Source organism: Oxyura jamaicensis, chromosome 4 (assembly GCF_011077185.1).
Source record: "Oxyura jamaicensis isolate SHBP4307 breed ruddy duck chromosome 4, BPBGC_Ojam_1.0, whole genome shotgun sequence".
Lineage (NCBI taxonomy): Eukaryota > Metazoa > Chordata > Aves > Anseriformes > Anatidae > Oxyura > Oxyura jamaicensis.
Window position 1 is genome coordinate 94,529,019 of NC_048896.1, and position 25,680 is coordinate 94,554,698.

Below are 25,680 nucleotides of genomic sequence, written 5' to 3' on the forward strand. Positions count from 1 at the left end.
GTAATTAAATAAGGTAAGCAAGGAAACCATTCTAGCTTGGGTAATGAAACCAAGTATTGATAACAGTCTTGGCTAGTTGCGTCTTCCATAGATAGCACAGAAAAGGAAAATAAACCACTCACACCATATTAAAGGTTCGACTAAACGATCTTAGAGGTCTTTTCCAGCCTGAATGCTTCGATGATTCCACATGGTATGGTTAACTATACACTACCTAGCTCCACCTTTACTTTTTTATTAAACGTGCATAAGCAAAAAGTAGGAAAAAAAAAATAGTTTCAGGTGGAAAGGAACTACAAAGATCAAGTCCAACTGTCAGACTTCTTTGGGGCTGACCTAAAATTAAAACATATCATTAAGAGCATTAACCAAATGACTCAAAAACAGACAGGCATGGGCAACCACTACCTCACTGGGACACCTGTTCCAGCATCTAACCAAGCTCTCAGTTAAGAAGTTTTACCAAATGTTCAGTCTGATCCTCTCCTGGTGCAGCTCTGTGCCGTTCCCATGCATTCTGTCAATATATACCAGTGAGAAAAGGTGAGCACCTCCCTCGTTCCCCTCCTCAGGGGGTTGTAGAGAACAAAGAGGTCACCCCTCAACCTCCTTTAGTCCAGGCTTAACACAGTATCCTCGGCCTCTCCTCACAGGACATGCATCCCAGCCCTTTCACCAGCTTTGCTGCCCTCCTCTGGACGCTTTCAAGGACCTTAACATCTTTTTTTTTTTAAGGTGTGGACCCCAGCACCACGCATAGCATTCAAGGTGTGGATGCACCAATGCTGAACACAGCAGAGGAATGACTGTCTGGCTATGCCGTGTTTGATGCACCCCAACATGTGCTCTTGGCTTCCAGGGCACCCTGGTGGATGTGCTGAGCCTGCTGCCAGCAGCACCCCCAGATCCCTTTCTGCACAGCTCCTCTCCAGCCACTTGTCTCCCAGTCGGTACTCGTGTCCAGCGTTACTCCACCTCGAGCACAGAATCCAACTGTTCGTGTTAAATTTCATGCCGCTGCTGATGGCCCAAGGTATAATATACTTTATAAATTAATTGCCATAGCTCAAGTTTATAAATTGCCACAAAGTTAAAAAAGAGCAATTACAAGCAAATAAAAGCAATAAAAAATGGACCCAATCAAGGTTGGCTCCACTTCCAAGAGAAATTGGTTTCTCTTGTTGGGGGACAGATGTGTTTGTTATTATTAATGGGGATCATTTGAAAAAAAGTCTTTGTTTTCACCATTTTAATTATAAATTACTTCAATAAATCAGTAGTATAGTAGTATCGCTTGCATCTTGAGATGCAGAGAATAATGGTGTGTTACCAACAGAAGTTTTCTGTTTCAAAGATGTACTACTGCCAGTGAACTAAAAAACATACAACCGGAATGGACCAGAATATTCCGACTCCACATGGATGAAAATCCATGTAAAACGGAATGAATAAAGGCAAAAAAAATAAATTTTGGAACCTCTCAAATCAATCTAACTAAACCATGGCAATTAGATGCGAAGGGAAGCAACAGAAATGCTTATCTTTTCTAAAACTGGAAAATATTTCTGACAGCAATATAAATTGTACCTAAAGGCGAGTGTTAGCAATTAGGACCACTAATAGAATATTAAACACTATAAATTATGGTCTATTGCTACAAAAATATCATTTATCTAAACACTCAAGAAAACAAGTAAATGAACCACCCCGTGGTGGTAGAAGCAAGTCTTTAAGGTCCCTTTTAACCCAAATTATTCTATGATTTCACAAATAAATCAGCATCTAGGCTGGTGCGAGCTCCAGGCATGGAAACAATACCACCATGTCATCAGATCAGGTTAGATAGAATAGAGAAACAGAAAATCTGGATGCTTTATATCAAAAATAAAGATGTCTGCCAAATAATAGATGCACAATCCCCACTAGCATTACCAAAAGTAATCCATCAGTCACTCAGGATACCTCATGTGAGAGCTCATGGCGTCTTAGCAGAGCTAAAAATGCATTGTGAAAAATGGAGTTACAACAAATGGGTCTGTCCTACAGGAATACAGCCAGAAGAATGCAGCAAAAAACACTTGGAATACAGGACGAATCAGCAGTTAATCCTTCTCTCACAGAAGATCCTAGAAACAGCTGCATGCATATTCTTTTCCAGTATCCAGCTTGGTGGGGATAACTGAACTCCATGTGTCCTTCATTTACATATCAAGGATGAAACACATGCAGTGTCCAACCACATCATGCATTAGCTAATCACAATTATACGGTCTGGCAGATTGCTTCACCAGGATTAGTATGGCTGGAAAACAAACTTATTGGTGAACCACAACAAATAGAACAAAAGCTGAAGTATGAGGAAACACCAAGCCAGAAAGCCTCAAATTATGTCAGAAAACTGGCAGCTGTTATAATCAGTTGATGTAAAAACTAAGTATTTGCCACCAGTGTATTATTCTGGATGGTCGCAGACCATCCAGACACCCTAACACCTCTAACACCCTTCAGGTTTTTGTATTTGAAACTGCATTCTTAATGACAATGCTTGTAATAAAGCTATAAACTGCACACAGCTTTCACATCTTCTCTATGATGTGAAATCACATCAATACTGAATCAATCACTTCAATCACTTCAATACTGAAGAGAAAATACCACCTGAAAAAGCACTGCAACGCCCAAATGACCAATTTAACACAGACATTGATTCTTTCCCTAGTTTTGACAGCTGGTCTGTAACACAGAGGCTAGTGCATCCTAGCTAGACCACCTGGTGAAGAAAATTAAAAGTTGGTGGTTCTGAGTGCAACAGTGCGAGTGGTGGACATCAGCTTACTCAGACATTTTGAAAACTATCATCACCTTCCCCTTCGTCTTTGTTATACGAACTTCCTACATGAGCCAATCCCTTTATCTGGATACTTTGGGTTGCAGTAGTACAGTACTTCTAGCTACAATTCCTTAGTTTTTCTCTTCTCTGAAAATGAAAACAAATAGCAATTAATTAAAGAGCAGAAGCATTTATGCAGTACCTCTATAAAGGGCCACTGAAAACTTTTTAAAACTTTATTTGGAGATTGCTTTGTAACAAAATAAGCAGAGAAAGGTGGAAGCAGTATACAGTAGCTTGAATACATGAGAAAGGGGTACAAGCACGCACACACCAAGGTTTTTGATGTTATCAATTACACCTGCTTTACTGTTTTGAAGTTAAAAGATTTATGACTAAAACTAACACAGATTTTAAAGATGCAGAGAGTATCTGATCGCCTAAGAACCCCCAAAATTCCTAACTTGAACACAGCTTACTGTTAGTTCTCCAGGAAAACAAGACTACAGTTTTACCTGAGAACAAAGAACAGTTCACCTATTAAAAGACCCAGGGAAGGCACACAAGCTCTCTATCTCATTTTGAAGATGGGTTTTGACAACAAAATTACACAGAACATATTTTGCGAACATCAGTTCTCACAAGAAGAAGTCCAGTCCAAACTGGGGACTGGTTTAAAAGGAAACGTAAAATCCTAATGATTTAGCAGATTAAAGATGCTGAGTTGAACATACCCAGCAATAAGCCACGTGACGTATCTACAGGATACTGCCTTCTGGATGCTTCTGCTGAAGACAACGCTCCTTCCTCCAGCGTAGGGAACTCTGTCAGGTCATTTCTATCACAAGTCAGGCCAAGCTTCGTCTCCGAGGCAGCAGTTAAGTGGCTGGCATCCACTTCTGGTGGAAGCTGATACCACGACTCAATTTCCTAAGAACAAGTGGGGAGATTAAACCGTGCACCAAGAAAATTCTAAGACATTTTTTACAAGGAATTAAAGCCTAGGTTTTGAAATAGTGAAGCTATTGCTTCCAGGTTGTATTTTCTATACAAATACTCAGTTGTCAGTGTTAAAGAATCACGATGCACTAATGAACTGCTGAAGTCTACTGTCACTTCTCACCATGGCCTGAGTTCTCAGCGTTCACTACCTGTTCACCAGCCCTCCATCTCTTCTCAGAAACTGAGCTCCATCTCCAAATCCTACAAATATAGGAGACTTTTCCAAACCAGAATGAAATCTCTCACTTAGAAATAACAACGCCAATGAAGACAAACGCTTCTGCAGGATGCTGGGCCAATACAGTACCTGACACTGGGTAGTAAAGGTGGTTTGCATTGTGTGACTGGGGATTAACAACCAGAGCACTTACCAATTCAACTTTGGAAAGATTCTAGTTATAAAAGTTCTGAGTTCACATAAATATTGCCTGAGAGTTCTAGCCAACCCTTTGTTTTGTTGTTTTTAAGAGAAAAAGACAGAGTTTTTGAGCAATTGGAAAGGTGCATCGTCAATTCAAGTAACTCATTAAAGAATTTGCATTGGGATTACTGAGGAATTAATTAAATGGATATTTTTTAATTATAGAAAAGGTACAGACCTGTCTGCTGCAAAGACTTAAGAATATCAATCACTTAAGGCAAACCATTATCATGAGTATATAACATAATTACATATACATTAATATAAGCAAGTGTCCTGGTAAATTGGCAGAAGCACACAGAATCATTAAGGTTGGAAAAGACCTCGAAGATCATCTGGTCCAACCACCTCCCTGCCACCACTGTCACCCACTAAACCACGTCCCCAAGCACCACATCCAACCCCTCCTTGAACACCCCCAGGGACGGTGACTCCACCACCTCCCAGGGCAACCCGACCCCATGCCTGACTGCTCTTTCTGAGCAGAAATGTCTCCTCATTTCCAACCTGAACCTCCCCTGGCGCAGATTTAGCCCATTCCCTGTAGTCCTATCACTAGTTACCTGTGAGAAGAGGCCGACCCCCAGCTCCCCACCCCTTCCCTTCAGGCAGTTGCAGAGAGCAATGAGCTCTGCCCTGAGCCTCCTCTTCCCCAGACCAAACACCCCCAGCTCCCTCAGCCGCTCCTCACAGGACTTGTGTCCCAGGCCCTTCCCCAGCTTCGTAGCCCTTCTCTGGACACGCTCCAGGGCCTCGATGTCCTTGTACTGAGGGGCCCAAAACTGAACGCAGCTCTCGAAGTGCAGCCTCCCCAGAGCTGAGTACTGGGCTATGATCACCTCCCTGCTCCTGCAGCCTACGCTAATTCCTGATCCAAGCCGGGATGCTGTTGGCCTTCTCGGCACAAAAATTTGGGCGTTTCTGCATTGGCCGGGAATCGAACCCGGGCCTCCCGCGTGGCAGGCGAGAATTCTACCACTGAACCACCAATGCCAGATGCAAAGCACATTGCTCTTACAAACCGACCACCTTGCTAAAACTCAATTGTTTCTGAAGCAGCATCGCTGCTTAATAGTTGCAGGCCCTTCTGCCTTTTGAAACACTGCCAAGGTATTAAAAGCTCCTTTTCACATCAGGATTTTACTACATGAGCTGTAAGCCTTGCTCGAGATTCTTTATAGTCTATTTGAAAACTCTGAGTTGATCGGAAGTTTTGTTTCCAAAAAAAATGTGATCTTACGCAATTCTTGGAGTAATTAACTATTTAGCAGCATATCCATTAGACAGAACGACTGCATCACTATGTGAGTACGATTTTCCTTAATCAAATCAAGAACATGCCATTAAAACTAGGGACTAGAAGTAGTCACACTTCACATGAACTGAAGCATGGCTCTCTGCTAACACACAAATCCAGTATTTTGAGGCAGATAACTTAGAAGAAGTAGCAGGATCAGGCTTATAGTGAATTAAAATTGGATACACATCGCTGCTGCGATGCAGAAAACATTATACTGGAATATTTGTGTAAGTTAATAACCAGAAAACAGAGGTCACCCCACTCTCCTCAGCACAGGGATGTTCTCAGCTGAACTACTGGTGACTCGGCTTTGAACAGTGTATGTAAAAAAGGTTTGTAACGCCTGGATCGAGGCTAGACAACTTGACACAACAGTCCTGTAGTTCTGCAGTAACAAGAATCAGAAATACTGAACTTTGTAAAGGGTGGGCCTAAATTATACAGGTAAAGCCCTTTGTATTATTTTAAGTCACATAATTAACCTTCAACGACAACAGAAAAAGCACAAGGCAAATACCTGATTAATGGCAGATCTCTGACGTATCGCTTCTCCTAGGGAGATGCCGCTGGTAGCCGATGCCTGAGTCTCACTGCTGCTCTGGCTTAGCGATTCCTCCTTCCAGCAGCGATGCGGTGGGGTTGTTGCAATAGGCTGAAAGGAACAACGTGCGTTTTGAAAGCAGAAAATTTCTGGGTATTCCAACATGTGTACCTATTTAAGTAACTGGAGAATTAAATATACAAACTAGCCAAGACATCCCCAACGCTGGAAGTTAAGCATCTATCTCAGTGCATTTGGCCAGCAAACAAAACTCCATGCAGAGTCACATGTGGCTCATTTTTGAGGGCCAGAGGCTTACTTTTCATTCCCATCCCACGTACATGCAGCTCTGAGTAAATCACAAAACACTAAACTCACTGTCTAGATCAAAATCATTCTGGCATTTGTCCTGTCTGTTTTATTAACAGCAGATTTTTTTTATAGTCTTCTTTTTTTGTTATTTTTATATCATTTTTGTTAAAAACAGAAAGCTTTTCATTTCTACCAGTGTTATCAACTCAATTTAAGGTTTTTTAACTTAAAACTCAGCTTTTAAAGGCAACTTCTGTAAATATCTTAAAGCAACAACAAGATGATCTCTGTATTATAATTTAGCACTACCTGACTTTGAGGACACGAACGGAAGTTAAATTGGACTTCTGCCCAGAAAAGCAGCTGTGACATTTTTCCCACGAGGTAGCAGAGGAATCTATTCTGCCGTCAGAAACAAATTTCTCTTCCAGAGCATCCCATGCCTGCCAACCCAGCAACCGCACCAGCCTTCCTCAGCCAGGTCCAAGCACAATCGTATACCAGTGTGAAAACAGACACGTTTGGAACTCCCAGATTCAGCCAAAACAAAAGTGTTCCAAGGCAAGCAGATATTAGCTTAAAAATAAATCAATAAAACCTGGTGACTAGCACTGGAGAATACTGGGTCATATTATTAATGCAGCAGTTTGGCATGGAGCCTCAACCAAACCTTCAACAACTTCTTTTTTTTAATATTTCTGATAAAGTGGTCTAACATTCGTTCACCAATTTCCGTTCAGTAGCACCGATCTACATGGACCTGGCACACCGTTTGCAACCTGGATCAAAGAAAAGCAAGCCAAAGTTTTCATAAAGACACTTACCACATTCTAAGGGAAGAGATCAGACACAAACTTAGCAAAAAGAAGTGCAGAGCTCCACTGCGAAAGACATACTGAAAATTCAGTGTTTGAGATTGCTTTATTTAAACGGGAATATTACCAGCTAAATTAGCCAAATTTACACCTGAGTTCTGTTTAATTCTTCACAAAAGGCCGACAAGGAAATGAAAAAAAGCTTTAAAAACTTTTTTTTTTATGTGACTGCTTGTAACTTAAAAAAAGTGAGACGACTTTTTACTATGGAATCTCGGCTGAATATGACCCTCATGCAAAGCATACCAAGGTTTTCAGTCCATCCACAAGAAATAAACCGGGCTGGGTTGTCACCTGCAGGCATTTGAATCTTCCCTCTAAATCCCAATTACCAGGCACCCAAACTTCCAGGGAAAAGCACATTTCCACCTCTACCAAGTCTGGGAAGACGCAGAGCTGAACCTCTCCTGCCTCTAAAGAGCATTTGCTCGGGGGGGGGGCACCTTCTAATTTTTTAATTATTTTTTTAATTTTTCCTTTAAAATACATCACTTGCCCAAATGCACGCGTTTAAACTAAAGAACATCTCTGGGGCAAAACCTCTGCATCTTTTCCAGACGTAGCTACACAAACCTCAACTCCACGCAGCAATTTTTAGCTTTTGGAAGGAGAACAATTGCCAAAATTCGGCACCATTCTCCACCTTCTTCCACGCAGCAGCAGCACCAAACCACAAACACGCAGCTTTCCTTTGCCCCCAGCAGCTGCAGGTGTGCAGCGTGGCACTGACAGCTCACAGCCACGTGGAGCGCCCCTTGTTCTGGGTAGGTCAGCACCCCAAAATTACCTGGAACAGCGAGAATATTTTTGTCTACGTTTAAACAAGCTTTAGCACTCAACAGAGAGATGTTGATTCTTGTTGATGAGGGCTTACTTTCCACGTTCCTGCACCTTTAATGAAGATTTAAGTGAAAAAAAGCAGTTTCTCTTGAAAGCATCGCTGCAATGCTGATGAAGCTCCCCACTCTCGGAGATAACAGCTCTAAAATTAGAGATGACAAGAGCTCCGGGATCCAACCAAGCCTCAGCCTGGCAGAAACCACTCGGTGAAGGCAGTGGTCACAGTCTTTTGTCCAGCCTTACCCGCGCCGAGCAGGGCACCCCTTCCAGCCCCTGCCGTCCCGGGGGCACAGGCAGGGAGGAGCAGCTCTCCTACACTTCTCCAAATTAATTCCCTGCACACAAAAAAAAGGGGTTGCCTGGGCTTTGTGTCAAGACCAAAGGTAATAATCGTAGCCTGTATGCATATATTCAACCGCTGTTGCATTCCCCTAGTTTTTATTGTTTGCTCTACACAAGTCATTAAAAGAAGTGGCGCTCAAGTGTATATGACAGCAGCTCCGAATGCTAAATATTCCAGGAGCTGTTTGGTAAATTAATTAAGGCCTGTTATTGAAAATTTGATTCTGCATCTTCAACAAAGGGCAACTTTATTAATCTAGCTGGAAATTAATAGCGTTAGGTAGGGGCCCCATACTGCGCTTAGAAAACCAATTCCCCCCCAAAAAATAAGTACTGATTTTATTTAGCTATGCTCCGCGTGGCTAATTGAGCGAGAGCTCTCGAGGACAGCAGAATGCACGAGCAACAGCAGCATTCGAGATGCACACAATGAACAAAAGACTGAACTGTGCCTGTTATTCTTCACGCTCCTCTTTAAAATAACCTTCTTTAGCCTACGGTGAGCAAATCCTCTCCAAACCCTTTCATTGTTTGTATACCTGCCAGCCACTTACATTAAAATCCTTTCTCTGTGCTCTGCAGCCTTCCCACAAACATGCCACAGGACCCACTTCACACGAGGAGAATCCTTCACCTCCCGAAGCCCACTGATTAACTTGCTTACAAGGATTTTTTTAAAAAAAGTTGTCTGACAACCCAAAGAAAACACGACCAAGATGACGATTTCATTAAATCTTACAGACAAAATCTGAATTTAAGCCTTCTTTATACTTTCAGTGCACATGGGGTGATGTATTTTGGTCACTATAACGCTCAAAATATGTGGAAGCACTAAGGAGTTATGATGCATTTGGGACAAATAGTCATATTCTAGAAGATCCCAAGCACAGTTAGACCCAGAGCTACCTAAGGTTCAGACACTCACCCAGGAGAGCAAGGAGCCAAAGCAGCACTGCTATTGCTGAGAGTACCTACACAGTGCGAAGACCCAAAGCTGTATCACAAATATTGATTCTTGGCACTAATTTGAATGGACGTGATAAATATTTATCCTGTTTTTACCAGGCACGGAGACCTTAATGCATACACCACCACCACAAATCAATGCCGGAGCTGAGCCCGGAGTAGCGCGGTATGACCACAACGGCACACACATCTCCTGTTTGATGCTCTGAGCCTTCCTCTGTCCTCGCCTGCCAGCTATGAGAGTCCAAAAGAGAAGCACTTGTGCATCACTAGCCCAAGAGATTAAAGCATGAAATGAGAATGTGAAATAAGAGGAAAAAAATTGTATCACAAATAAATAATGATGCCCCTTAACAACATGCTTTATTACAGTGGGTAACTGCTGTCACTGTCACGGTGACACCATAGCACTGACATGAAGAGCAGTCTGCGCGGTGGCTACAGGGAAGAGATAACTGCAGTCCATTTCTGTAAAACATGACTGTTTTGCAAACACTCGTCAGAAAACATCAATAGCATGACACCCCAGCCACCTCATGTGAAACAAACAGTTATTATCAGTAACTGACGGATTTGTCCTGGAAGGCAAAACCCTGCTTTAGTAGTTCTGCTGCATATCTCCAAAAGAATCACATCCGTCAAGAGTTACTGGGGTCTCACAAACCATTAGTTACTCTGATACAAACAAGTCAGAGTTTTTCTGGGAAGATTTCATTAATTCGCACCTTTAAAACTTCCCTCAAAGAGAGAAAAAGCAACTTCTACACAACTGCATGCATCCACAGCCACACATTTCCCATTTTTATGCTCTAAAAGCAAAAGAGAATCAAAAGCCAATGATGCTCATGATACCGAAGCCATAAGACCCCGAGGAAGGCAGACTCAAGTACTTCCCACGCTGCAGGATTTTTTTCCTGGTGCCTCCCAACTCGATTTGTCTTCTCCCAGCAAACGCCCCAGCTCAGGGCTGGAGACCCAGAGGCTTACCAGCGGGAGGTTCTCGTTGCCACGTGCGTAAAGCTGTGCCACGTATTTAGAGGAGCCTGACATGACATTAGCAGAACTCCGCAAGGGAAACGATCTCTCCTTTTCAAAGCCAGCCAAGTCACTCGGACCTCGTGCGGTAGCAGCTGGAGGGAGGCAGAGGCAATGTGCAAACAGCACTTTCTGTGTCATTATTTTGGTTTTAATCCTCATAGCAAAGAGCAATATTAAAGGAATGGTACAATGGAGCAGATCTGCCATGCATTAGCACTGCGCGTACCGGGGCACACAACGAAGCACTTGCAAGCAAAAAAAAAAGAGTTGGGACTGAGTAAATTAGTATAATCATCTCGGAGGGCTTCCACATAGCTAAATTCAAATGAAGAAAAAATAACCAGGTTTTTCTTCCTGCAATCCAAAAGTTAGCTTGTGCTGCTGAACACATAATGAGAAGGAAAGACAGAAAGAAAGAAATAAAACCCCAGCCACCCCCATGCACCACAGTGCCATTGACTTGCATGGCAGGCACAGCTCCTGGCTTGCCTAACTGACGTCACGCTTAGTGGAAAGAAACAGCCAAGTTTCTCCGTTTTGGACCACTGAAAGTTTGGATATCCAGACTCGTGTCTGCTTACTTTATTCTGACCCACAGATCACCAAAAATGCCCCAGGAGAAATATCCTACAATAGACCACAGCACAACAAAGATCTGAAGGGGTGTAGGAAACCCAGATGAGCAATTTGAAGAAAGAGATCTTCCCCAAACATCAGAAACACGCTGTATCTTCTTCAAAATAATTTCACCTCTTTCCTGCCTCCTAAAAATCAATGATACATGGCCAGGTTAATTCAGGATTAATCTGTGTTTCAGTTTCCTTACCCAGCTGAACACGCAGCTGGGAAGTCGTCAACCCAGCAAGAGCAGGCAGTGGGGTCAGGGGCAGCTCCTCCAACATCAGCAAGCGTCTGTCCCAAATTAAGGTGATCCTGTAACAGTGCTAGAGACAGAAGCCACGCTGAACTTGCCTTTGCTACATTTCAAACTGCTAAATTCAGGACCTCCCTTCATTTTTTTCAAGAACATTCCTCGTTTTGATGCCATCTTCCAGAGCACTTGCCACTTTCCCCAGCATAGCTTTAGCTACTTATTGGCAAGGATTTAACCATTGATCGTGCAATTAATTCATCAATGAAAATACCGAATAGGAATGAGCCAGGAAAAACATCAAGAGCTGGAACTGAAATGCCTTCCAAATGTGCTGCGTACTTCCCCAAGATCCAAACCCCACTGACAAGACACAGTCATAACAGCATCACTTCTACATCACTTACCCTTTCAAAGACTAATTCAATGGGTTTGAAATTAATTGTTTCTCGACTAAAGTCACACACGAATATTTTCTCAATTCATTTCAATTGTTTGCAAACAGTTTGTTCTGAATTCTTGCGTTTTTGTGCTTTTATCACCTGCTGCTCGTGGTGAAACAAGCCTACATTATACAAACACAATTAACGAATAATTGGACAAGCAACACTTCATATTTCAGACAAAATTCAACCATCTGTATACAGAACTGCTTTTCAATTCAGATGCAGAAAAATCCCCACCCTGTTAACCCCAGGCACATGTGCTGAGTAACTGCACCCAGAGCATCTATGACTGAAATCCTTTCGCTGGAGGTTTCTTCACTGCTGCAAAATCTGTGTTGCATACTAAGATCCTTGTTCACATTTATCCATTAGTTTACGTTCAAGTTTTATTTGGGAAGAGCTGTAAATGCTTTAAGTTGTCACAGATCATACCCGATTCTAGCTTTCCACAGCTTTTTCCCTTGGCTGGAGAGCCTCAGGGAGGGAGGTGTGAGCACACCACCAGACCCAGCCATGCCCAAGGATTAAATAATTGGTTTTGCCAGAACACAAACAATTCAGGGCACGTTGTCTCACACCTACCCTGCTCCTTCCATGGTGTAGTTATCAGCTGGTACTGGACAATCAAGGAAAAGCAAAGCAGCTGCCATGCAAAAACACTTTAAAGGCTGCATGCAAAGGCAGAACTCCGTGAATGCTACAGAACCACGGCTATTCCATCATAACCCAACAATTTGTCATGGTTTTATAGCCCGTATCAAACCTGCTTCACGTGTCAGAATACTAACTATAAAATAGTCTCACTCCTCATTCAAATGCAGAATAGGTTTTTACATCAGAGTTGTTCTTGGCCAGAAGCCCGGTACCACAAGCTGTATGAAAATTGTCAGCATTTCCGTGCAGCTACTGAAACCGACAGCAGAATTCCCGTTGGCTGCAAATGATCCGGTACTAGAGGTTCATCTGTGGGCATACCTGTAAGTAATATGGATTTCGAGAACGGGATTCGAAAAATGTAACGATGATTTGGTGTTGTCAGGTATGAGAAGGTCCAGCCAAAATAGTTTGTGCTAGTTTCCTCGATAAGGACTGGTATGCCGCTCAGGCCTATGTCATTCTCTTCTGGCCTGAAGGCAACGTCAGCCAGTACACATCTCAAAGACGAGGCAAAACTCACAACACAGCAAGCTGTCAGGGTGTGCCAAATGTGTTCCAGGGAGATAATCTGTGTATTTACACAATAGGCACTGACACTGCAAAGGCTGCTAGCACAGCATTGTAAACTCTTATTTTTTAAAGATTGACAGGCAAGGTTGTAACATCAACAGCTTTATGGGTTGTCCCAAAAGGACAGGGGCAAAAATAGTCATTTCTGACTACTTTTTGCCCAGTTTCCTACAAAACTAAGGCTTCCAAGGGCGACAGCACATGCTGTTCCCTGTCACACCTCAACCATGCACACTGTAAGGCACTCAAAGCTGATTGCTGTACAGCACCTTGATGCCTGAAGCAGAAGCTTTATTCTTGTCATCAAAGCATAGCTGAGGTTGCAAGGAACCTCTGGAGGTCACCGGGTCCAACCTCCTGCTGGAAGCAGCATGGACTTCAAGGCCAGCTCTGGACATGATCAAACAAACCCAGCTTCCTCTGCCTCTCCTCACGCACCACGTGCTCCAGCCCCTACCCTCCTGGAGGCCTCCAGGGAACTCAGGCAGCTCCGTTCATCTCTCCTGCGGTGGCAGCATAGGTGCCAGGACCTGGAGAGGCCAAGAAGAGGGAACACGCAGGTGCCTCCAGCTGCTACTTACACTTTACTTACTCATTATCAGGGCCAGCACGCGGCCGGCCTGCATCACTGCTAAGAGCACACCATCAGCTCCTGTTCACCTTGCTGTCCACCAGGTCCTCAGGCTCTTCTCTGAAGGGTCACCAGTACGGGGATTTTCCTTCTCAGTTAGAAAGATTCCTCATTTTTCATTCCTAAAAAACTCATGAGATTCCTCTCGGGCCATTCCCCCGCTCAGCCAGGTCCCCGGAATGCTGCCACGTCCTCCAGCACATCATGCGCTCCTCCAAGTTGCCGTCAGCCACAAACTCGATGTGAGTGTGCTCACCCCATCCACCTAGGTCATCGGCGGTGACGTTACACAGCACCAGGCCAGGGACTGGCCCGAGGAACACCACCAGTTGGGGTCTGAACAGCTAGATAAGCTAACTGGTTAGTTGTTCCTCAGGTTCCCCCTTCCTGCCCTTCTTGCAAGAGGGTAGCATCACCCTTTTTGCAGCTATCGCAGATATCTCCCAGTCATCGCAGCTCTTCAGAGATGACAGAGGCAGTTTTCTGCCATCAGCACGTGCCCATCCCCACGGACACAAAACTATGGTCCTATCCCACATCTTCGGCACTGAACGTGGACTGCCCTATTAATTCTAAACTAATTATTTTGGATTTACAGTTGCAAGAACAGAGCTCCTGACATCTGATAACACTGCTATAGCCTCTTCAGCAATCTAACAGCGAATAATTAGAATGAACTTTCCTCCAAGCATCAAGCTCTTCTACATTTTGTCTTCATTTGAATTGAATAAAGTTTTAGCATCTACCTGAGATTTCATAACTGCTTGTTTCTCGTACAGTAGTTAATCCATCTTAGCGCCATTCCTGTGAAAAAAATCCTGTAATTGCTAACCATCCAAATTTTAACTCCAACGTGAACACTTAACAGTGTTCCTGAATGCTTTTAAGTAATGAGGTCAACAGATTTTTATATTCACTGTTTTGCGCCAGTAAAAATGCCACGCATATCCCCGAGTTTTAGATTTTTGTGGAGATAATACTCTCAAAAGCCGTAACCTGCATTCTGTTATCTGCCATCTGAGTTTTAAGAAAATGCTCGTTCCTTTGTCGCTTCCATACTAAATCACCATTGAAATAAAAGGTACCCTGTCAGTTGTACCCTAATATGATGTTTCTAATTAACTTAAAAAAGTAAAGAAGAAATATTTCTGACAATCAATGATAGACTTTCCGGACTGCAGCCATCAATATGCAGTGCTTAAAATCAAGAGCCACAACGTTGATCCTGCTGGATCTTACAGGCAATACATTTGCTTAGCTAAACTGAGGATCAAAAACTTTGTTTAAATGATTCTCACAGTCAAAAATAAATTAAAAACAAAACTATTTTCATTCATAAAACAACAGCATAAACAGTAAAAAGTAGCACTAAGCTGGTGACAGAAATCTCTCTCATTCTTACAGCCGAATGCCAGCAGTTCCGTAACATCTTCAAATTACCATAAACTGGCACTTCAGCAGAAAGATACAGTCCCAGTTTCTCTTCAGCGAGCAAAAACTTGAGGTAAGAGTTGTCTGCATGTTTCTTAAGCCAGTTTTGAATGCAGTTAACAGCCCAGAGCCTAACTGCATTGATTTTTGTCTATCAGAACAGACAGCACTGACAAGAAGCACGGCAGGACACAGCAGCACATTACTTCTTTTGGTGTAGACTTCCTGATTTATATGGCAGTCAGGAAACCACAGCCCGTGGTGTTATAACAGGATCATGGGTTTTCAGCGTTAGTCTCTCTGTTAATTGATGGTATAGATAAAATAGTCCCTCACAACAGAAATATGCAATAAAGGTGTAAGAGCAACCATGCTTGGAGAAACAGAAGATCCAGCTGGCCTCCTGCCTACCTGCACCTGCATCCCCTCGACTCGCAACAGAGGCAGCGTTCTGGTAACAGGCTTGGCTCAGCTCCATCTGGTATTCCCAGGCCTGAGCTCTGGTTGTCAGAGCAGCAATTAAACCTCAGAGCCAAACAAACGCAGAGAAGGAAGCAGTGTCCACTGTGAAACAACAAAACATGAAGCCCAAAACGGATCAAAACAAGCTGAGCTATAATAAATACCATGAAGATAAAATAAGAAGCAGGAGGCAAGTTCACTGTCTGTACCATCACATACAACTTAGTACCACAAATTTAACTGTGGCTCTTGTCCAACTGTAAATCAGCATGCAGACGAACTTTATTTCTAATAAAATATACACAAAAAAGCAACCACCTCGCAAAAAAAAACTTCCCTCCAGTTGTTTCCTGAAAACACACAGTGAAGGTCCTTCAACAAAAGGCTTTTAGACACCGAATTAAGACTACACCACCTGAATCCCTGTGCACACGTGCTTGTTGGCACTGGACTTGCTTTGGACATGCCATACTTACTCATGTGACCGCCTCCATTCTTTATTTTAGTTTCTATTAATTTTCCTGATAAGATGGGAAGTTGTACCAACCCGTGGTTCTTCCCGAGGAACATTGATGGTTGGACCAGATGATCTTGGAGGTCTTCTCCAACTTTAATGATTTTATGTCTGCAAAAATAGCTATGACACCTACCACAGTGGCACCTCGGAGGTCCTTCAGAGCTCCAGGGCGAAGCTCTGGAGTGATCACCGTGAGATCTTTGCAGCTTTACATTAGTGTTGATCTTTTATACCTCTCCTAGTATACATATTGGGACGTGACACCCACGGACATCCCCAAACATCCAACACCAGCTGCCCGAGCACCCGGCACAAAGCTGCCTCCCAACAGCCTGGGAAAGTGGGGGACACGTGCAGGTGCCGTGAGCCCTTTCTGCAAAGCACTGAGCGGGCAGTGGGACAGGGAACTGCAGGTGTCACAACCACCACCACCCCAGGCAGCTTCCCAAAGCTCCCACCAGGAGCAAGCTTCGGATGATGCCGGTCCCAGAGGGTGGGACACGGGGGATCTCCAGAGCTCCCCCCTCGCCTCCACAAAGTGCCCGAAGCCTCGTACGAGCTCCTTTCCTCCAAGGGAAGCAGGGGAGAAGGATCAGGCCCCCCACACCCCCCCGTGTGGGGGCCGTGTCCCCCATCCCCTCTGCGGGGCAGGGCGAGCAGCCGCCCCCAGCCCACCCCCGTCCCTCGCGGAGCACCACAAACACCACCGAAACCATCCCAAATCCCCCCCAGACCCCTTCTTCCCCTTCCCTACAGCCCGGTGCGGGTACTCACGGGGACCCTCTGCTCCTCCTCATCTTCCTCCTCCTCCTCCTGCTGCCTCCGCTCTTCCTCACGGCGCGGCCCGGCCGCCATGGCCGCTCCCCCCCCCCCCCCCCCCCCGCCCGGGGCACCCCCCCCCCCCCCCCTCGTCCCCCGCGCATGCGCGGCCGGCGGCGGTGACCGTTGGGAGGGCGCCATGGCGGTGCCCGGATGGGAGGGGGGGGAAATGGGGGGAGAGCTGTCATGGCCGCCGTCAGGCATGGGTGCCGCTGAGCCCCGTCCCCTGTCACAGAATCACAGCTCCTGCCCTCCCTTGGGGCGTCACGGAGAAAAGCAGAGCCTCACGTTTCACCCAGTGCAGCCATGGTGCTCTTGCTGTCAATGCCCACCGTGATATTTCATGTTTCTGCTGCCTTAGTAAGGGAGGCATGTCCCCACAAAAGCAGGGTGCTGTGTTTGCTCCGCTTACCCTTCTTCTAAACCATCACGAGCAGCAGAAGCCGCAGGTCACTGAGGTGACACAGTGCTTACAAACCTTCCTCCAGTACCACAGAGGAGTCTGGGGGTCGCTGGCTGAAGCTTGGCAATCCCTTGTCCCACAGGCAGAACGTGATTAAATCCTCATAAACTTGCCCAGCTCCTTCTCAAAATCAATTAAGCTTTTCTGGTGGTGGGATAAGTGAGACATCCATCCATCCGTATGAATATCGATTCAGACTGTCCACCTCGCTGCGTATAAGACAATAAATAACCGCGCCAGTTTTCGTTCCCTGCTAAGCAGAGAGAAGCTGAGATAGGCTGAAAAAATAAAGGCGCTTCCGTGACATTTTCTGTCTCCCAAGTTATTTATTCTCCTCACAGCAGTTATCTGCCACGTATCCAACGTAACATCTCCCAAAGGGCAGTATATGTTCATTTTTGTCTCTGTTGATTCTGCAGCCAATTGGGCGTTATTTTTCAGTACCAGATAAATCAGAGCAGTCAAATACACCAAGGAAAACATTCCTTAAGATAATTAAAATGCTGACAAGAAAATGCGGCTCTGTATCCGAACCCATCTCCTAATACAAATGCAATTAAATTTGCTGGTCTCAGCCCTTTCTAATCCTTGCTTGTGCACATCCCCAAAATCATCGCCTAGTAATTTACTAGTGAAACTTAAGAAACAAAAATCGTATAAGGGTGTGTGCGTGGGAAAACTGAGCGAGGAAGATAAGAGGCAGCAATAGAGAAGTAAATACCTCTGCAGGAAGCAGACTCCATTCTTGCTTTTACTGGGAACTACGAGGAATAGCCTGTTTGATTTCAGTGCCATTTTTCCCTAATTACAGTGGTGCAAGGGAGAGCAGAATTTAGCCCGTACGTTGTAGTGCTAATAACAGTTCCAAATGTCATCTGTGAGAAAGCTTGCCATTTGCTTTTCTCAGCTGCAAATGACTGAAGGGCTTCTCTTGTCATACAATACAGAAATTCTGTCATACCCTTTATTTTTAGAAGAGCAATTCACAGGCAGAGAGGGGAGGAGGAAGGGTTTTCTGAATGTTTATCACTTACACATCATACAGGAAGCTGTTCAAATTCTTTATTAATTTTCTAACAATATTCAGAGACTTACTCAGTCTGAGATGTAATATGCTAAAATCCTTTTCAATAAAATGTCACTTGAAATGAAAATCAGAGAGGAATTAAAAACAGGCCGTCACTGTGGAAGATTATCAGAGAGCCAGGCCTGACCAGCCCTGCCTCGCTTGGCTTTCCCCAAAACTACGTAAATTCCAAGGGTTTTTAAAGGTGAAAGGTATTAAAACATAGCAGTTGAATAACGCGCTATTTCCAAAGAAGAATATAAAACATAGGTGTCCCTTGTAACTGCAGGTACCTTGCAAAAAGAAATATTTAAAAATCAGGTCCTGGCTTGTGCTCGTGATGTTAATTACAAAGCTTTTGGCATAGGGATTGTTTCTATCTCATGCAAAAGCACCCAGGCAGATGGGGACTCTACATGCGGCCTCAGTGGAGATGTTTAATAAAAACAGGTACATAGTACTGTGAATGAATTATGACCTGTTAAATAAGAGTCTCTGTCCTTACTACAGCTGGTGATACCAGGCAACCTGAGATGGTAGAGAGAACAGTAATCTATGAATGGCTGTGATATCCTCAGCTTCTGTGCTTTTTGACAGTCCTCTTGTCACACCAACAAAATAGGAGACTATTTTTCCAGTATTTTGCTGAAGACCTAATTGAGTTTTCAGGCTGCAGAATTTGGATGCGCTGAGGTACTTGGAAATTCAACATCACTGAGAGCCAGTCAACAGGATTCTTCAGCTGGCCTGGAAAATCTCAGCTATTTTAGTGTTTGTGAACACTTAACAGAGCTTGCCCTGCTCTGTCTTTTCCTGGTTTGTAATTTAAAAAATGCATTTGTTTTAGTCTTGGTTAAATATATATATAAATTAAAAAAAAAAAAAAAAAAGTGAAGGAAAAGCAGGTAAGTGGTGAATGGCAACAGATAAAGTGTGTCAGTGGGCAGAAGGGTGGGCAGCAAAGAGAAAAAAGTGCTCGTGCTCAGGAAGACTTGATTAAGCAGGTGATACAATTAGTGAAAGGACAGTGGGAGTGCTCCGTTAAAAGAAAAGCTGCAATGTGTATGTATTAGTGCAAGCTAGGGAGTTCAAACTGGGGATGCAAGACATGAAACCAGGTATTAGGATAACAATAACAGTGAGTTAGAACTCACGACTAGAGCACAGGCACCAAAGAATAAGTGCTGTTTGGGAAAGAAGAAGATAAATGAATGGGAGGCTGTGTTACGTGCCTGGGTTTGCTAGGCTGCAGATATAGCATAGGAGCTGGAACACACAGAAAAGTACTGGAATAGGACAGTGGGATTTTGAGGAAAGCTGTTAAAAGGTTTTTCTCATTGTTGCCTGCAGTAGTACTAACTATCTGCCATAATTACTGAAATCCTGTTGGAGAAAGCCAGAGGGTTGATTAACTGATTCTAAGGTATATGGAGGGATAAACTGAATCTGGGCTTGGCTGCTGTCTTCCATCTCAAAAAAGCAAGCCAGGATTAAACCAAGAGAGCTACTTAAGGACATGAAATGACTTGAGGAACTTGGGTGCCTGGGGTAGCTAACCATCAAAGTTAGGTGATCTGGTAAATTGCCTGAAATTAGGTTAAATAGAGTCAAGCTCTGGGGACCTGAGCATGGAGAAAGCTTGAAATTTATTTCTGTCAATGATACATGACTTTCTTAAAATTTATGTCCCATGCTAGAGGGGAAATTACATCGAAAGGCTCCGGAACTGGGTGGAAAACAAACCTCAGAGCGGATACTGTGAATAATCAGGGGCTCTGAAACAGGGATCAGGAGGACTCATCACCAAGAAAGCTTTATCCGAGGGATGAGAAAGCTTAGGATGCAATTACAAGCATGAAAGGGTAAGCTGGGATAAAACAGGATCCCCAGCACCTTCCTCCCAAAGAGTGGGTGACGCTGAGCCCTGATTTCAAGCAACAGGAGACTCTCAGCCAAGCTTTCCCCAGTGACCCTGAGCAGGCTGGTGTGCTGTTTATTGGCATCCCCTCTGAAAACAGACAGAGCAACTCCTGCAACTATCACAGCCACAGATTGAGGACTTGTGTCTTGACTCACATGTTATGCAATCCTTCTCCTCACCAGGAAGCTCGAAAGAACCTATTAAGTCTGCCCACACAGCGTCTCTAATGCCTGAGCTGAAAGTGTTAGAAAATTATGATAGATTTATGGAGCCCTTCTCCAGTTTTCAGACAAATTAGGGGAAAGTTCCTTCAGAAAAATGTTCGGCTAATTATGGATTTTCCAGCTGAGATAATGTTTGGAGGTCTAACTTTTTCTTTAATTAAATCAGAGGTTTACGACTGAACACTTACATTTCTGGTAGGAGTCTGTAGGGAGTAGCCTTTGAATTGGTAAATCAGCTGCCTGAATAAACCACTTGTCAAGCTAAAATGTTACATTCCTTGAGTTATGTGCTAAGTTTAAGAAAAAAAAAAAAAAAAAAAAAAAAAAGTGAATTTAATGGGGATGAAAAATGGCAAACTGACACTGCTTGGAAACCGAAGTCTTCCTTTTACCTGCTGGGTTGGAATAGCACCTGCAGGACTTGCTGCCTGTGCCACCCCACCGGTGTGCTTCAGCTCTGGTGGCAGAGGCCCTTCGGCATCGTTTGTGCTCCATCACCCATTCAGACCTTGCTTTCTGCACTGTCTAGGGCTGTCAGAAATACATTAACTTCTGCTAGTTGTCTTGGTGGCTTTCGGATGCTTCAAACCTGCTTGTGCCAGGCCTTCTTCAGACAAATCTCCCTGATAAATTGGCAGTAGTGTAAGGACTCTGAGGCTGTGCTTGTGGAAGCTGAAGCACCTCTTTTGTGTTTGAAATGTGGAGAAGTCTAAAAGTTTTCAATCTGCCTTCAGTAGCGCATTCCCAAGTCCTTCTACCACAAGAATGCCATCGTGCCTTGGCATCCAGGGTATCTGAATCACAGGCCAAGTGTAAAAATTCAGCTGACAGATTAAAACACCTGAGTCTAAGTCCCTACACGGGGGTTTCTACAAGTGGATTGTGTTTAAAACCCTCTACAGATGCAGTCAGCTACTGAGACGTGGGTATCTGCTGTAGGGTCAGCCGAATCACTCCTACACCTCACAAGGCTCAACCCTTGGCACTTATCCACATCCAGTGCCACCTGAGAAGAGGTGGAGTACCCAGGATGTCTATGTGGGGCCCGTAAACCTGACACCAGCCCTGTGGGAAACCTGTGCCCGTGTGGAAATGGACACGCGATACCCCGCTGGGCATCTCAAGTAGCGCTGGGTACCTGTGTTGGGCAAGAGGCCCGATCCTCGGATTTTTAATGACTGTAAAGGGAGCTTAGACACCCAGCTCAGATGCGGACATGCTCCTGTTTGAGGAGCTCCAGCAACACTTGGTTGACTTACACGATCTCAAGAGGAGCCACTCACTCACCCAATACTCTCCAGACACTTTCTCTGATGGCTTTCTGAAGCAACCTGCTCCCTCCAGCACTGAATATAAACCCACAGATGGATTTTCTCTGCCCTCCAGGTGACCATTATTGATGTGCTCGGCCCTCTCAGCTCCATCTCACCTCCACTCTTTGGTCTTTTCTATCTTTACCTCTCTTTCCCTTCTTCCCCACTGCAGGGCTGCCCAGTTCTCTGCTCCTGCACTCACCTGCAGGCTGTCGGGATGGATAAACAGCACGGCACTCATCTCAAGCTATATTCCTACAGGATCAGCTTCTAATCGGAGCTCGAGAGTGTCAGCCTCCTTTGTAATCTGTGGGGAAAAATCATGCTCCTTTAGGGCATGAGTCAGCTGATCTGTTTTAAACATCTATTTTAGGATGAGATGAAACGTGCCCTCAAAGTTTCTTTTCTTCTGCGTTGACTTTAAAGGGAGCCCAGGGTGCCTTGCTCAAACAGAGATATCTGTAGCATGAAAGCCTATCTTTGGTCTGATGAATCCCAACATTAAAGAGCAAGGGTGACTTCATTCATTAGGTATTCATTCTTTTGAGTGGATTCACTCAGTCTTGAGTTCTGCTACCTGGCTGATACAGTATTAGACTCGTGCACTTGAGACTCCTTAAAGTTCCCTATCTTCTCAGCTCTGCTTCTCTGTCAGAAGAGGATCTCGCCTAATACTTCCATGAGTTTATGGACAAAATACAGTGTGACCCTTCCCTACATCCGTGCTTCCCTGACCTCCATCTGCCTTTCATTCTTCTCCTCCATGGCCACCAATGCACAAGTTTCTTGATCTTCCACATTTGCTTCATGTATCTCACGCTCTCTCCTGATCTCCTTTGCTCTCACTTTCATCCCTTCCTCTGCTGTCTCCTTACACCCTCATTCCTGACTGCTTACTTCTGCTCGCAGTACAATCACGCTTTAAGTCCTACCATCTCCAAAAACTCCCTCTCTGAAGCCCATTTGCCACCTCCATTCCTGCCCCACCTGCCTTTCTCTCTCCTCAAAGCTCGTTGAGCACACAGTTGCTGCCACAGAATCGTAGAAACATTTAGGGTTGGAAGGGACTTGGGGAAGTTACTTAGCAGATCAAACTAGATCAAGTTGCTTAGGGCTTTGTCGAGGCAAGTTCTGAATACCTCCAAGGATGGACATACCAAATTTATTTGGATTCTTCCAGTGTCCATCCTTTTCAATACCTAAGATGTGCTCATTCCAGAGTCCCTCATGACTTCTTTAGGGTTAAATCTCAAAAACAATCCTTCATCCTCACCTTCCCCCAGAAGTCAGTTCCAGAAGTTACAGTGAACTTTTTCCTGAAGTCTTTTCTTTCTCTGGCATCCTCCCATTTCTCCAGTGGGTGCTTCAGTATGTACTTTGGAGACTTTCTCTTCTTGCTCTCAGTGTCTCTACGTAGGTCTCACAGGGCTCTATATGCTGCACATGACAGCCCTCACCTTTGACTTGGGTCTCCTTCCTGGTCCCCCCACTCAAGCAGTGTAAATGTCTCTGACCTTTTCTACCTGAAGGCTCAGAGATGCAGTCCCACACCCAGCCTAAATGCTGCGTTGTCCTCTTCTCTGGGCTTCACAGCCTGACCCCCCTTACTTATTCAAGGGGTAGCTGCAAAACCAAACATTTTGCTCCAGTTGCCCTAGTCACTGTGTCCTTTGCCTCCCCTCTCCATTGCCTCCAACTCAAGCACTTGCTTCCTTTTCAAGGTCCTTTCTACTTACTGCCAGGCATCCCTCATCTTTCATCAGCATCAGGAAGCCACCTTTCTTTTTCTCTGATCAGGAGCCAGCCGGCACTACCTCTGTGCCGGTGTGCCACCTCTGTGCTGGTGTGCAACCTCCGTGCAGGTGTGCATCCTTTCTGCTGGTGTGCATCCTCCCTGCTGGTGTGCATCCTCCACACTGTGCCAGTGTGCAGACAGACACCTCCAAGCCCTTCCCCATGCCACTGCCCCCGTTTTGCTGCGATTCCTGCAGAAAGCTCTCCAGCAGACTAACTGGGGTGCTGAGCTGACTTCCCGTCATGCTGGCTGACATTGTATCATTGTTTTCTTGCTTTCCTCCATCTGTCTGTTTCCATCTGTTATATCTTGCCTTATCCTTAGACCGTAGCCTTTGAGAGGCAGACTGTCTTTTTGATTGCTGTGCTTGTGCAGCACATGGTACAGTGTGGCCCTGGTGTGTGAGCGGGGCTGAAAGGCATTTTAATGATAAACAATAAAATAACAGTAGCACACTCACAGCAATGGGCACCCAGCCTTCGACTCTCACCAGAAAGACAAAAAGGCCTTAAATTTGTACAAGACTTTACCTCTGTTCCCCAAATCCTCTTCCGGGGTACTGGGAAACTACCTACGTTTTAACTCTCTGATTGTCCTTAAATTACTTATAATTATCAGCCTCCAAAGTAAGGCGAGTAACACGGAACTGTAGTTCATTTTCAGACTTGGCTAAGAAAAGGCTGTAAGCAGACTGAGCAATTTCGATTTGAAGCAAATTAAGGATTTAAATTTAGCATGGCAACCAAAATCCTACAAATCATAAACCGTCGCCCCATGTTAAATGCACAATCATCTTCTCATAGTCGGATGTTACACAGAATCCTTGTCATTTGGTTTCTGACCAGTCTAAAATCATCGTGGCGGTATTAGTCATGCAATGAACGTCTGGGAACTTACAATGCTTAACATTTTGTTTCCTTCTTGCTTCATGGAAGGGTTTGGTTTTGTTGGTTTTTTTTTTTGGAGTACTTTACTATGAAAGTACAGTATAATACTATTTTTGGACAGAAATCTTTAACGTTAACAGAGTTTTTATGCTTTGCAAAAATAAGAGACCTACACGAGAAACTGTCTTATTTAAATGCTCATTCTTCATTCTTCAATTTGATGTTGAGTAGCAGAAGCAGTAAGTGACTTTGCTCTTAATCACATTAATGAACTTGATTATTTTAGGAATCCAAGCTGCTGAGCAAGTTACCTATTTTAGAATGTAAGGGCATCATAAATTAAATGTAGCAATTAACTGTGTAGCAAAAGGCAGGTAACGTAATGAGAAGTTTTGACAGATGGGATGGTTGGGTGGGGGAAATAGTAGGAAAGCAACAGGCACAGGTATGTGTTTTAGAGGATCCAGTTGTCCCAGTTGGTCTTTCCCGGTACAGTCAAGAAGGAAAAAGGATTTCCTAGAACAGGAATTAGGAAAGTGTTATGTTATCCGTAGATGTTTTCCCCAAAGGCCCTGATTTTTTTTAGTTTTAGTATATACTCCAGAGACTTTTCCAATTCTAGATACCAAATCACTCCAAAGAAATCTAATAGTTAAAAGGAATATTTCTGTCTTGTCGTTTGAAAAACCCCAGCCAGAAACAAAGGCTGGTAGTGCTAGATGCTGGCCAAACGCAGTAGGAAATGTTTGATGTACAGGCGCACTGGTGAAAGACTTAAGAAATAATTACCAAGGCTGCACTATGGTGGGGATGGTCATCACTTTGGCTCTCGGGAGCACTGTGGTGGGGGTGGTCACCTCTTTGGGAGCTCTGGCTCTTGAGAAGTCCTGTGAAGCACTGCTCCATCACCGTCTTACAGGAAGGAGCTGTCCTCAGAGGTTCCATCACAAGGGCAGTTGTTAAATTTTCCTGGTCATCTTCCAAATTCTTCCCGCATCTCCTCCAGGACGTGGGACATGCGTGTGCCAGAGTGCACAGATTTTGTGCGTCCCACCTCGTGTAAAGCTGCCCTGAGGATACGCACTGATCCATAGTGCTGGCTTTGGCCTCTGCCCTCAGGCACAGACTTTATGTGACGGT

General features: G+C 44.4%; 1 protein-coding gene and 1 non-coding gene across 2 annotated transcripts in view; both read right to left on the reverse strand.

The window, feature by feature from the left end:
- Positions 1–16,907, reverse strand: part of LOC118166007 (Alstrom syndrome protein 1-like) — a 70,915-nt gene extending 54,008 nt beyond the window's left edge. The window contains exons 1-3 of the mRNA XM_035324505.1: positions 16,827–16,907; positions 6,071–6,205; positions 3,565–3,760 (exon numbers count right to left, since the gene is read on the reverse strand). Of these exons, the coding sequence (XP_035180396.1) occupies positions 3,565–3,760; positions 6,071–6,205; positions 16,827–16,907 (412 nt within the window). The remainder of the gene's footprint in view (positions 1–3,564; positions 3,761–6,070; positions 6,206–16,826) is intronic.
- Positions 5,176–5,246, reverse strand: TRNAG-GCC. The gene has a single exon. It is a non-coding gene; the product is annotated as a tRNA-Gly (tRNA).
- Positions 16,908–25,680: the final 8,773 nt, after the last annotated feature.